General features: G+C 43.9%; 1 protein-coding gene across 2 annotated transcripts in view; it reads right to left on the reverse strand.

The window, feature by feature from the left end:
• The window catches only part of LOC135391525 (uncharacterized), a 43,641-nt gene extending 29,622 nt beyond the window's left edge, over nt 1–14,019 (reverse strand). Inside the window, exons 1-5 of one of the 2 annotated variants that reach the window (XM_064621800.1) lie at nt 13,777–14,019; nt 13,156–13,287; nt 10,423–10,617; nt 9,917–10,161; nt 7,214–7,330 (exon numbers count right to left, since the gene is read on the reverse strand). In XM_064621800.1, the coding sequence (XP_064477870.1) occupies nt 7,214–7,330; nt 9,917–10,161; nt 10,423–10,617; nt 13,156–13,287; nt 13,777–13,798 (711 nt within the window). In that variant the 5' untranslated portion in view covers nt 13,799–14,019. The remainder of the gene's footprint in view (nt 1–7,213; nt 7,331–9,916; nt 10,162–10,422; nt 10,618–13,155; nt 13,288–13,776) is intronic. The other variant, XM_064621801.1, reaches the window with a different exon arrangement.
• Nucleotides 14,020–14,027: the final 8 nt, after the last annotated feature.

The raw sequence follows: 14,027 nt of genomic DNA on the forward strand, positions 1-14,027 counted from the left end.
TTTGTGGAGCATATGGCACAGTGAGAATGCTCGAGATGTGACGGTCTCGTAAGTAGGTTTTCACAGCTTCAGAAGTCAGTGTTTTGTCGTTATCACTGATGAGCGTTCTGGGATGTCCAAATCTGTTGACGATTTCGTTCTCGATGAATTCGATGACGTGAAGCGATGATTTGTCAGGTACTGCCTTCGTTATAACAAAGCGAGTTGTCACATCTACAGCTGTGATGAAGTAGTGATTGCTGTCGGCTGTGTAAATGGGTCCAACGTGATCAATGGCCACCGCTTCGAATGGCATCTGTTTAGGGAAACGTGGGCTTAATGATCCAGGTTGTGTACGCGTAGGGTGATTGAAGCGTTGACATATGTCACAGGACTTTACATATGTAGCGATGTCCTTAGCCATATTGGTCCAGTGATATTTTCGTTCGATTTTTGATCGTGTTCTTGTCACATCTGCGTGTCCCGCATTATCGTGGTGTGACGTCAGAATTGTCCCTCTGAGGTTTTTGGGAAGTTCGATTCGAAGTGTCTCGTTGTCACCGTTTCGGCTCACGAACATAAGTGTCCCGTTTACCATGCGAAATGTTTGCGCAATGTCATCTTTCGTTGCTTGCGGTACGTCTGCGTCTTCTAGGTTATGGATAATGAGTGAGAGTTCCGGGTCCTGGCGTTGGATTTCTCGAAGGCGAGAATCTTCTGCAGCGATTATATACACAGCGTTAACCGAATGTGGCATTCTGGAAAGTGCGTCCGCGACGGTGTTGGACTTCCCGGGTGTGTGGCGTATGACGAAGTTGTAGGCCATTAAGTCTAGTACAATGCGTGCAAACCTTCGGTTAGGGTTTTTCTTCGTCATGATATGAGCTACTGCCCAGTTGTCGGTGTATAGTTCGAAGTGTTCCATGCCGTGGAGGTAAACGTGGAATCTTTCGGTTATTGCCCAGTGTGCTGCGATGGCTTCAAGCTCTGTCGAATGCTTGTGTCTGTCGGATTCCGGCACTTGGCGGCTAGCGTATTCCACCACACGATTGTGCTTTCCATGTGTCTGGGTGAGAACAGCTCCAAAACCGTCGTACGAAGCGTCAAGATGGACCTGAGTTGGGAGCGTCGGGTCAAAAGTTACAAGTATCGGTGGAGTTGTCAATTTCTGTTTTATGGTGTCCATAGCCGTCTGACATTCATCCATCCACTTCAATAATGCGTCTTTTTTCGTCAACTGCGTCAAAGGGTGAACAATCTTGGCGAAGTCTTTAATGTACTTGCGGTAGTGAGATGCGAACCCAAGGAATGAGCGAATGTCTTTCTTCAAAGTAGGCATGCCATAATGCGTAACAGCTGATACTCGTTGTGGATCCACGGCGGTGCCTTCATGAGACACTTTGAATCCAAGAAATGATATGCTCGACCTTACGAATTCGCATTTGCGCACATCAGCACGTAGTCCCATTTGCGTGATGACTTTAAGGGTGCGATCAAGAAGTAGGAGATGTTCGTCTATGTCATCGTTGAATATGCACACATCGTCGATGTAAACAACGACGTGACCCGTGTCGATGAGTTCTCGTAGACCGTCGTTCATCACTGCCTGCATAGTCGCTGGCGCGGTAGACAATCCGAAAAGCATGCGGACAGGCTCGTAATGTCCGTCTTCCGTGACGAATGCAGCTTTCGGTATGTCCTCCTCTCGAAGTGGAATGTTCAAATATGCTTTCTTGATGTCAAGCTTGGTAAAGTATGTCGACCCCGAAATTTTCCGAAGGATACTGTCCACCTTCTGCATGGGATAGGCTCTCGGTTTCATTCGCAAGTTGAGGAACCTGTAATCCACGCATAGACGTTTAGGGGTGGTTTCATGATTTGGCTGGTCAACAACAATTACTGGCGATGCATAGGTTGAACGAGACGGTCTGATGATGCCTCGTTTGAGCCAGTCAGCGATTTCGTTGCGGATGAACTCTCGGTTGGCATTCGAAGTAGTGTACGGTTGCATTCGGACAGGGTTATCATCCGTAAGTTCAATCCTGTGCTCAGTTTGTGAGCAGAAACCCCATTCAGCGGTCGGCGTTTGAAACACATCGATGTTGGCTCGAAGAACATCCTTTAGTGTCCCGAAATTTTCGTTGCTGATGCTAGAGGAATTTTCGAGAACCGCAATGAATGCCGTAACGTCTTCCCGTGATGGGAGGTCCCGAAAATTATCCTGTTTCGCTGAGGTGTCGGTCCTTCGTCGTTCGATTGATCCGCAGACCGTGACTTGGCGCTTGCGATTGAGCTCGAAATCTGTTTGCTTGACCTGTACGGTATTTCTCAGTTCCGCTGCGGTGTCGTGTAAATCTCGGTTTGACACAGTGATAAAGTTAGTCGCACGAATGACATTGTTTGTGATTTTTTTCGTGGATGTTGGAACTTGTGGTCCTGCGCTACCAGGGAGTGTAGACCCTTGTTTCGGAATCCATTCTATAGAGAATGACTGGTCATGCCAACGATCAATAAAGTCAAAGACAACCGTTCTCCTCCAGTCGAGTCCCACTATAACGTTCCGAGGAAGGCTTTGTACCACACAAACTTCAATAGTTGCGGTGGCAACCCCAATGCTGATGGTCGCCTGCGTTGTACCAATTGGTTCGCATAAAGTTCCAAAAGGACCACGCAGAACAACGTTCCATGTGGGTACGATTTCAAATCCATGAGTTTTTGCAAAGTCTTCGGTTACCAGTGTCAGCGCAGACCCTGTGTCCCACAAAATAGCAGTCTCCACTCCATTAACATTAGCGGGCAAAATAATGCAGTCGTTCGTGGATTGCTCCTTTGCGAAGACTACGTTGTTAATGTCTCTCTCTGAATTTCCAGACGTGGCAGAACGATTAGCTCGTGCTTGTCTACGTTGTGCGGCTGCTGCTTTTTCTTCTTCAGTTCGAGTGTCTGGGAGATCACATTGCCTTGCACGATGTCCCGTTCGAAAACACCTGGCGCACATATCGGGTGTGACTTTATCTGGCTTGATAAGAGGTTCACCGGGTATTGGAACAGCAGGAGTTTGGTTACATGGTGTGGAATTTGACTGCACTGGCGTCGGGCGCTGTTGCCAACGGGGCGGCGATGACGTGTTCACCTTGACGGAGTCCTTGGAAATATGCTGCTTGTGGTTCGAACCTTCTTGTTGTCTGTCGATCTGACCCGCGTACTGCAAAAATTCGCTCACAGTGCATCGGCGAAGGTCGTAGTACGCTGCAAGCATAGGCCTCTGTGTCGTGCACGATACACCTTGAATCAGCCAGTCTACAATATCTGCATCGGTCAGATTGTACTTCGCTCTTCGTATGCGCTCGAGTCGCGAGTACATGTAATCCAAAATGGATTCGTTGGGTTGTTGCTTTCGTGAGTTCACGTTCGTCATCCACTGGAAGAACAGAAGTGGCTTGTCGAATTCCTTTTTCAATGCAGCTATCCAGTGCGTCCATTCTGTGTATGCGATTCCGTCCGTTTTGTGCCATTCGAGGGCACGTCCTCGAAGTCGTGAAATGGCGGCGCTTAAGGTTGCTGAGGCACTCCATAAAGACCTGTTGCGCATTGAGTCGATTACGGTGCACCATTCGTTGAGGTTGTCATTGTCTGTTCCGGAGTACGTAGGCAGAGTCGACGTTAAATCAGGAGCCGTAGTAACGTGGATCGGCGTGCTCTGTTTTTCCAGGAGTTTAGCAATCATAGGCATCGTGGTGATAAGCGAGTCTTCAATATTAGGATTTGCGTACGTCACCGCTTGGGGAAGTAACACGGGCGAGGTTTCGGTTGCTGCCATGGTCGGTGTCCCCTTGTTTCCATCGTCATTCGCAGTGCACGGTTTCGTTGCTCCGTCGTAGTTCGGTCGGATCGGTTGCACGTTACCGTCGGTTGCGCTGTCATTGATGGGCTGCTTTTTCCTCGTCGCCATGTCAGTAGTGAGCACCGTAGTCACCGTGGATTCGTAACGGGATAACTGAATTTTATTTGATAGGTTACATACTAGATATAGCATAAAATTAAACGAGCCGTGCGGCCACGCGTCCGCTTCCGTTCGTGTCTCGTCGTTCTCTCGCGCGCGTCGGCCGGTGCGCCTCCGTTGTCATCTGATGCCTGTATTCCGATAAGCAGCGATGCCTGGCGATGGATTCTTACTTCGCTAACAGTGTTCCATCGGTTGAGATAGTGTCTATCATGACTAGAGTTGTGCGAATATTCGAAATTTCCAATATGAAACGAATATCTGATGCTATCCGATTGCTACTCGCAACCTATTTCAGTATTCGAAATTTTTGAATATTTTTCGAATGCTACTGAAGCGAAGTATCGCTATCGCCATTCTGCAAGTGGGCTTCGCCTCATTACATCCAAGAGTTATGTGAAGCCCACTTCACGTTACCGCCATTGTTGTTTTGGTATGCGGCTTCACTTCATTTCACTCGAGCGTTACGCGAAGCCCACTTTACAGTGTTTACAATATTTTGTCCCTAAACTCTATAAATTTTGCGAGCTCATGGTCAACACTAGTTATGTCTAGTATGGGTTAGTTATGTCACTAGTCTACACTGATGTTCAGTAACAGATGGAAATTCCATGTGCAGTTTCTAAAGAAAGTACAGGAAATTCCCATTGTAAACATAGAAATGAGGAGATGCGCACAAACGAGGCTGCCTGGAACATGTTCACTAACTCTCAATGCAGATCATCCCACTAATGCAGTCTACCATACATCAAACAGAGGGACCCTTCTCTCACATTATGTTATATTGGGTGAAGAGGCTCACATGTTTGGAGCAGGACATCATCTAATGAGCACAACACCACAAAATATTTCCCTATGGGGTATTCAAAATTATTGGAATTGAGCCTTTTCTGATTATTTGAATTTGATTCGCAGTGTAAGTGACGTATTCGCAAACTATTTGCAATGGAAATTTAGCTATTTGCAAAGCTCTAATTCTGCGTGAAGGTGAAGGAGCACAGTGCCGCCTCATGTGTCAAAGATGAGCTCGAACTTGCGTAAACAAAACAAAAATAAATGTATCGGGTGACGCTATCCGAACTGCCCTTATCTTGGGTTGAATTTTCTGTTTACTTTATTCTTTTTCCAGGACACAAGAGGCGAGGAGTGTGCTCCTTCACCCTCTCACATTCGGGGTGAAGGAAAGACGCGTCTCCGAAGATGCGCAGAAGGTGTTATTTCGCGAATTTTTTTGCGGGCAATCTACCAAACGGATTTTTGTTCTAAAAACGGCTATGCTATCAGGTGACCGAAGGAACCAGATGTTCTCATTGGGACGACCTTGTAGCTTTCATAATTAAAAAGTTAATTAACAATTTTTAGGTAATTAGTCATTCGACGGTTGAGCAACAGATGGTCAAGAACGTCCACCGGCCCAGAGATGATAGAAGTGAAAACAGGATGTCCATTGACCTTATAGCTTTTAATAAAAAATTTGTATTAAAAAAAAAAGTCACCCTGTATATATATATGAAGAGACTACAGGCAGACACATGCCATGGCCACTTGTAACAAATTTCTCAAACTGCTGTACTTTGAAACTGCAACTGTATTTCATGGTGGTAATGCAGCTGTCATTTATTGCTGATCACCACATTTGTTACTTTTCAGTTTTTAAAAGTTCTTGCAGCTTTACCCTTTTCACGTATAAGTTATCATGCATGCAGACCAATCTACTGATATAGCTATAGTCCTGCAAAGCACACTAGGTTCTTTCTTTAAACTCGGTGGAAATACAATATAGCACACTGCTTGAACCACAATTGAACTTCTGTATGCAATAAGGGGATAAGTCGACTCATCCCCTTTCGAGTATTTTTGTTGCAATGACATCTACGTACCAGTATGTACCTGTCAAAAAAATTTAGGACTGTATTGCAATTCACTGACCCGCTATAGCAAGGTAAGAAACGGGAAATGCATGTGTGTCAATGGGATGGACAGCCAAATCAGGCCCCTTTTTTACACATGCAAACAAATGGTGTAGCTTACAATTTCATACGATGTGAAAATGAACTTGGACTTGGACTCGAAAAACATGTTCTTCCTACTTAACGTGATGGTGTCAGTAGCGCTACTGAGCGTCGTAATCGGAAAAATGCGTGCACCAAGCTAATACGTGATATTACGCTGGCCACATAGGACATTATTTTCAAGATTGTGCTCGCTTAGCAGCACGACAAGCCCGATCTAGGTCGCTCCACTGCACAAAGGTAACTTTGCCCTACCCGGCATCACCGTCAAAGTCCGACTTGTGCAAACTGTTTTTTCCTGCATCAGGACCCTACGTGTGCGATGTTATATAGAAAAAGGGGATATGTCATGCTCCTGGATTTTGTTCAATCCCTAATAAATCACACACCCAAGAACGATGCTAACAGGACATGCATGTGTAGAGTAGACGCAAGCATATATGTTACACATTTTACATTTGCGTTATTTAAGTAATCTCAGCCGCAATTACTTTACCAAATATTCGCTTCAAGTTTTCTGGGTTTGGAATTTTTTTACTTATCCCCTTATTGCATACAGAGGTTCAATTAAAAGTCCCTATATGCTTACTCTTTATACACTGGGGCTTATTTTGAGGCCATCTCTCGAATTTTGTCAAATGGGTATTTCAGCAAAACAAGTTCTTCTCCAGTACTTCTGTCCCTATTGAAGTCCCCATAGCTTCTATCTTCTTAAACAAAGACAAAAATCGACTTCCTTTTCTCCCTTGGCTATTTACGTGAATGCAGTTCGCTGCTAGTATAAGTCTAGTACATAAAGGTCACCCAGAAAGAAACGAAGAAAAAAAATAAATGGATATTAGGTCAGCCCATATACTTAATATTACACAGATACTGTAATTTTTGCGAGACAACCCTTTACAGCATACCCTACCAAACTTTACACCACAATGCTGCTACATTGAGCAAAGTTGCAGAGAGAGCACAGTCGTCAGCTGAGTTCACTTGGTCATCTATGCCTTGCTCACGATTGTATGTTAAGCCCTCATTTCTGGAGAATATGTCTGGGCAAAAATGTCGACTTATATTTAAAGAAATACAGTATTTTTCTCCTTGGAATGTAGGTAACTATGCATTCTGTTTTATGACAGGAGACTTTTGCAATCTCAATCTCAACGTAAAACATATACCATGGTGCAGAACAAAGGTGTGCACAATTGCCCAGAACAGCACGGCCTACCTGAGGAATATGTTGGTCGACTGTTGAAATGGATGGCATGTGCAATTCTGGTGAACTTCTCAACCAATATGGGTGGCTCGTGTCATGCATTTCTACAAATGGCTTTCCTGACTTCTCCTTGATGAAACGAAATAAGAAACAAAAAATAAAGTAAATGACAAAAAAAAAAAAAAAACGTAAGGAAACTTTTATTGAATGGAAGTCTAACCCTAGTGCAACCAACAAACGGGGCAGGAATATGTAGCTGTATCGATTATAAAGGAAGCACTTCTGCGTGACTTCCAATACATAATTATTAGGGCTGTGGGAATATTCTGGGATTTCCATACCGAACTGAATAATTACACATTTGGTTCGAGTACAGACATGAAGTTCTATATTTGAACTTTCAATTGAAGCGGCATCTCCTCCAAGCTGAATATATTCAAACAGTTCCAAAGCTGCACTCATTAGCCCAAAAACACCAGAAGAGAGGGTAACAAACAAAGAGAGTGCTGCTTCATACAAAGATATGCTGTATATCCATAATTTTTTCTGTACAGTTGTTCCGTTCAGTTATGAGTGTATGTGTTCACTCACTTCGGGATTGAAATTATAGTAGTAAAACCCGCGCACAACGATCCCTCGCGTAACGATATACCCCGTAGAACGATTGTTTTTACTTTTACCGTCAAAATATACATTGTTTTTATGGAGAATGGACCCGCGCATAATGATAAATGTTCGCCGTTCTGAGTACTCGTACAGCGATATCTGACGCCCTCACGTTCGCAGACGAACTTTGGCAGCGCACTGTCCGGCGTTGCACCCTTCCGCGAATTGTAGGACGCTGCGGGAACGGAACGTTTAGAAAGATGCACCCTCGCACTTTTTCTCACGGGGTAGTGGAAAAAATTCGTATCAAAAGAATTAAACCAAAATAAGGGCTGTGCCGTCGTCAAGCAGCACATGCTGCTTTTTGGACGTCCACTGTACTGCTTGTGGTACAATAAATGAAATGAAATGAAATAAAAATTGAAACAAGAAAACAGACAGTGATTGTTCATTTTCCATTACTGTCACTGAAAGAGGTCGGTCGTAATAGTTTTGAGTCTCTGATTTTGGCCAATGATGCCGAAATTCGCGAGATGATTAAAAAGGGACAGCTTTCAACCCGCGAGTCGCGCGACAGTGTTCTAAAGCGAACTTCTCCTAAAGCAAGCAGGCGTTAGGTGAAGCCGACTTGCGGAATAGTGACGCGTAATGTTGTCAGAAGTTGTCCCGATATGTTCCCTCCGCGTGTTCTGATCGCTGTTTTTCCAAGCCAGTGCGATGTCACACATCTTCGCGGTTTATTGTTGCGAGGTGAGTAAAAAGGTCAAAACAGAGATAAGGTGAAAACGTTCCGGGCCGTGCAGAGCTCTCGGGTTGCGTAATCCCTTTGATGTCATCTCCTCCACCGCCACTGAAGGGAGAGTCACTGGCTGCATTGCGCAACATGATGTAAGGGAGTTCGTGGTGAGGAACACCCTCCCTTTTCGAAAGAAGGAGCAGCATGGCTCGCGCGTCACGGGGCCACAACCTCTGTCACACTCGTTCGTATTATCCGTAAAGGCAAAATAACGCGTTCGTATCATGCATTCCTGCCGGGACAGGAAAAGAATTCGTATCATCCCGAAACCCGTATAATCGAGATTCTACGGTATTTCCACCATCTTTCGTAGCGTCCGTCGTTAGCGTCGTTCGCGATATAACGCGTGGCGCTCGACTTCCGTAGGATGGCACTCCTGTAACGCTATCCCTCGCACAACGCTTAAATTCGAGATAACCCCCGATATCGTTATACGCGGGTTTCACTGTACTTGGATGGCCCTAGTAGCTCCACTGACTAAGATACTTATGTTACTGACTAAAAATAACTGAATGTTGCTTGAAACCAACGAGCAGCTCGGCTCAGAGACTCACTCTAGGAATACTGGAAGTGAAGAGGCACCGTTTGATTCCTAGACAATAAATGCGTGACGCGGTCAACGTGTTTATATGTTGCAGCCCAACATTCTCCAGATCGCCTCAGCATATCGCAGCAGGGAAATGATGAAAAACGGGGTTGTTAGGGGCATTAGGTGGTACCACTCCACATGCGTAGCGTTATGGGTTTATTCCTTTGCGATTTTTCCCTTCTAAAGACCCACTAATTGCCTGGAAGCAGCACCCAATCACACATAATGAGTACATATTCATTTCTTGCACATCTGTGCAATGTGACCAGCTTCTCGAACCACTCGCCTCAATTGTGAAGAAATTACAATTAAAAAGTGCTTACACAAATTCTTTGAGCTGGCAGTATAGATCCTAAACAAGGTCTTAAGAAACACTTTCTTATTATGCTCGGAGTCACTGTGCAAAATATTTCAGTGCTGAGTCGAGCCACGGAGTTAAGATAAGCTCGGCCCCCGAAAATGGTCAGATGGAGTTGAACTGGTTAGCCTTGCAGGGCATACCCCCTTGGCTATGCTATTGGTAGAAATTGTAGTTAAAAATGATCAACAGGTTTAAAGCAACTGGTGAGATGCAAGTTTTGTGATTAAGATTGTTTTGCGATTTAGGTTCCTTGACTACACTCCAACACTTAGGAGCCTATTCATGGGCATTGTATTTTGTCATTGCTGATAGCACTCTCTTCTGCTACATCCAGACTACATAATAGAGTGTCCATTGACTTACATTAGGCATTTGTTTCCTTTCTGGAACGGCAGATGCTTTCCTTTCCTCACTCTTAGAGCTAGGAGCAGCCATTCCACTTTCTCCAGGATGTTGCATATGCATCTCACGAGAGCGATTGTTCATGTATGTGCACACCACACATGGGGACCCACAGGACGCACTACTGCTGGAACCCTTGTCAAAAGAGGCCTCAGAAACGCTACAAGTTGTAGAGTGTCTGCTTGGTTCACTCAATGTTGATATCTCTGGGAGAGTAAAAATTCCAGTTATTACTCGACAGCCAACTTACACGAAATCCTCCGGCAGAGATAAACCACAAAAACAGCGTCGTTATTTAAAAATATCCTGCATAGTATAACTTTTACGAGGCACAGTATGTGCTCTAGCTATGATGGTGTAAGAGGTTTCTGCATCACAGTGTCTCTGGACAGCAGGAAAATAATCCTCAAAAATTAAAAGCTGCATAACAAGCAGCAAGCACATGGTACATGAAGGTTTCTCTTTACCCGGAGAAGATTGGAGTGCAAGACATGCACCTAGGACCTGCAGGATATCGAGCACGGAGCGAGGGTCCCTGGAGATGACATCACGACCACTGATATGTGACAGTGACAGCTGAAGGACATCTTGAGACAGGGTATCAATCAATTCTTGCATCATTAATATTTCATCCACTTCTGACTGCGGGTTCCGCTTCAAGTCTACAGACGCAAGGAGAGAAGGCAAATAATAAAATGCGACAGATGTATCAACAATCCATACAAGCAGTGTCATACTTTGGGGAGGGCAGAGCGGTCGTATGCTGCAGAGCCCCCACCTTCGCAGTCTGTTTTTCGTGAAGATTATTTTGGAATTCTCATAGAAATCACTTAGATCTGTCTGCAGTACAATATTTGAGCTGTATCAAAATAGGAACAGAAATAATAGCACATACCACGTGGCCTTCGTACTGTGACAAGTAGTTCGTCTAGAGATGTAAAAGTTAAGAAATGGGAAAAGACATTTTAAAAAAACTTTATTTCAATTTTTTTTCTACGAGCTCAAGGTAAAAAAAAAAAAAGAGGAACTGTGAAATTTCACGACAGCATTTTTTTTCCCCACAGTATGATTTTGACTGTGTGCTGTCAGCTTCAGTTTTGTTTCGAGAAGGCAATACTGACCTCAGAATGAAGCAGCGAAAGAGTGCAGTCATTATGTTTGGATCGCACGTCCATGTTTTTGTGCTTTTTCTCTGTAGTTATAGTGCACTCTGGCAACGTACTTTGCCCACCAGGTGCATGGACACTTGAAAACATTTCACCATGCACGGATCATCAAGTACCAGGCAAAACACAAGCAGTCCGCAAGTACTGTAAGGTGTTGTACGGCTTCCCTTCGTTCACTTCGTTACTATAATAGTTCTCACCCAACCAGACAGACTTGTGTCGAATTTGTTCACTTTCAAGGCTTCCCTCGTGCATAAAAAAGCACCTACTGTCTTGGCAGGCATATGTGTCGAAACTAGTCTCAATTTGGATACCAACCTACGCAACGTGGCCATAACCAGTGAAGACTAGGGTACGTGCACCCAAATCTCAATGTGAGAAAAGCATCGAGCGGTTCACAGGGAAACATTTACTTTCCTAGAGGTATCGACTCAGATTGACCAAGTGCTTCAAGTTGGTGTCGAGTAGTTTTTTTGACAAGCTGGGAGGTAATATATCAATGAAGCACTGTACATTGCAATTGATTGTGTACAACGGCATATGATATATTATACAGTAATATGGGTAGGTCATACTGAAGCTAACATTCTGTAGAAACCAGTCCTTCCCTATTCACGTGAACCAACACGCACAGTTCTGACCATGTAGATGGGCAATGCCTCAGTGCCTCTACCATTATAAACCCGGCACTGGATACAAGGATCTAGCTCCTTACATGTAAACATGTAAGTTTTGCATGTATGTAAGTTTGTAACTTTAAATGTAAGCATGTACAAAGTTGTTGTAAAGATAGCTATAAGTATGTGCTAGAGCAAACACCTTTATTTTATCTACTTTCTATGCTGAAAGTTTTATACATTTTCCCACATGAATCCAGTGACAGTACTATTGTCCCTTTCCTGCCGAATGTGTCAGTCCTTCATGTAGGAATGGATGCTACAGTTTGGTACCGTCCATCCACTTGGAAATACAACCAGTAAAGACAAGCAGCAAAATCAAGAGTTACATCTAGCATTAACATTTAAGCCAGTGCAGTGAACTTAAAATTATATGACCTTCATTGCTATTTAGGCAATGCTTTTATCGTAAAAGTGCCATTTCACTGCACGTTTCTCTAGAATCAGTGGCAACTTTACCCCATCCAGAGCGATATCACATAGCTGCGGATCTTCCTTTCATAACTCTTACTTCCTACGACATTCATGTCCCAAAACAAACAACAACAAAACAAAACATTCGTGTCAGTATACAAATTAACATTTCCCATTTTTGGAGTCTTTTGTGTCAGTCCTGTACTTTGGTTAGAGCTAAAATTCCAGGAAGTGTTTGTTAGGTGTCTAAAAAGTCAGCTCAAATCCTGGTGTCTTATTTACAACGTCTTAACTTGATAGCTTTTCAGGGCAAAGTTAACAATAAACTGACTGTAGGTGCATCTGGAACACAAATCATAATGCACTTACAAATAAAGCGTACAAGCAGCAGCAATGACAATCTGAATAATAATGTGCCACCTTGTTCCAATGATAGATAGATATGTTTATTTTTGGGAAGGTGTCCCCAAAACAACCAAACCAACCAAAAAATGACATTGATGAAAACCTATCGTAGTTTTTAATGTTGTCCTAATAACTGAAAAGCAACTGGAGAAAAGAGGATGATGACAGTGCAGTGTACATTAATTTTTGCCTCTGTTTTTTTCTTCGGATTCTGTTCGATAGAGTTTCGCGATACTCAGAGGTACGGAGCAGTGCACCTTCAGTTCTGTTTGACCACGGTGGGGATTACATTTACATAACAATCCATCTTTCGATGTGCATAGTACATAGACTTCTGGATACAAATTTCTTCAACTGTAGATAGAACAAAACAAAAGTATTCTTATGTAACATAGTGCAGTGATGTACTCGTGAACGAACAAAGCAAAGGCAGACGCCGTGACTGTGCTGGGGTTGCTATGACTCATGTGCTGGCGTTGACGATACATCACACTAGGATTCTCCTTCCAAGAGGGCTAAAAGTACAGCATGTTCATACCAGAGACAGATGAACCACATATGGCTTCAAAGAGCTGGCAGAAGAGTTGAGATGAGAACCCACTCATCCTACTGACTCGGGGGTGCGCCAACTGGCAATCAACAATCAGTTTGTTGGCAAGGGTAATGCACTCTGAAAAAAAGAAAATGACGTGTTTGTCATCCTGGGAGACCATAGGGGACACTGGGTACATTTTCGTTGCGTTAGTTTGTAAGATGTAGGAGTTAGCACTGTGCAAACGTCGTTACATCGGTCATACACGCAGCGAATTCCTCCCAAAACTCGAAAACGCTGTTCGCAAGAGCATCGTCTTACTTTAAATTCAGAACTCTTTAAAGTGAAAAACCGGGCGTGTTGGTGTTGATCTTGCATGACGAACTAGCACTGGGAGCGGGACAGAGAGATCACTTTGCTACACGATTGCCCATCCACGCGCTTCTAAGCTGCACTAGCATTAAAAACAGGCTTCCCCTTCCCCTCTACTGAAGACTGACCAAACGCCGGGAACACACGTTTATAAAGGCGATAAAGCGATTCCTCTACATACACGGGTACTCATATTCTGTGTTTCTCATTCTGCAATCATTTCTGTTTTCTCATATGCCTGCAACTGCAACCTACCTAGTTCTGTGGAGATTGCCATCACCCCAACCGCCCCAACGCAAGATCACAAGCAATGAATATTAAACAACTCCTGCAGAAGCAAACAACACGTTGCAACACTAGCGTAGCATCATGAGATTTTTCGGAAACCCCTTTCAAAGATTTGCAAGAATGCCGGCACAACATTCAAATTCCCCCCATAATAAGTTAGACACAACAGCAATAATACATATTTCGTGGAATCGCCACAAGGTAGCTTTCTTGTCGTT

The sequence above is a fragment of the Ornithodoros turicata genome, chromosome 4 (assembly GCF_037126465.1).
Source record: "Ornithodoros turicata isolate Travis chromosome 4, ASM3712646v1, whole genome shotgun sequence".
Taxonomy (NCBI): Eukaryota; Metazoa; Arthropoda; class Arachnida; order Ixodida; family Argasidae; genus Ornithodoros; species Ornithodoros turicata.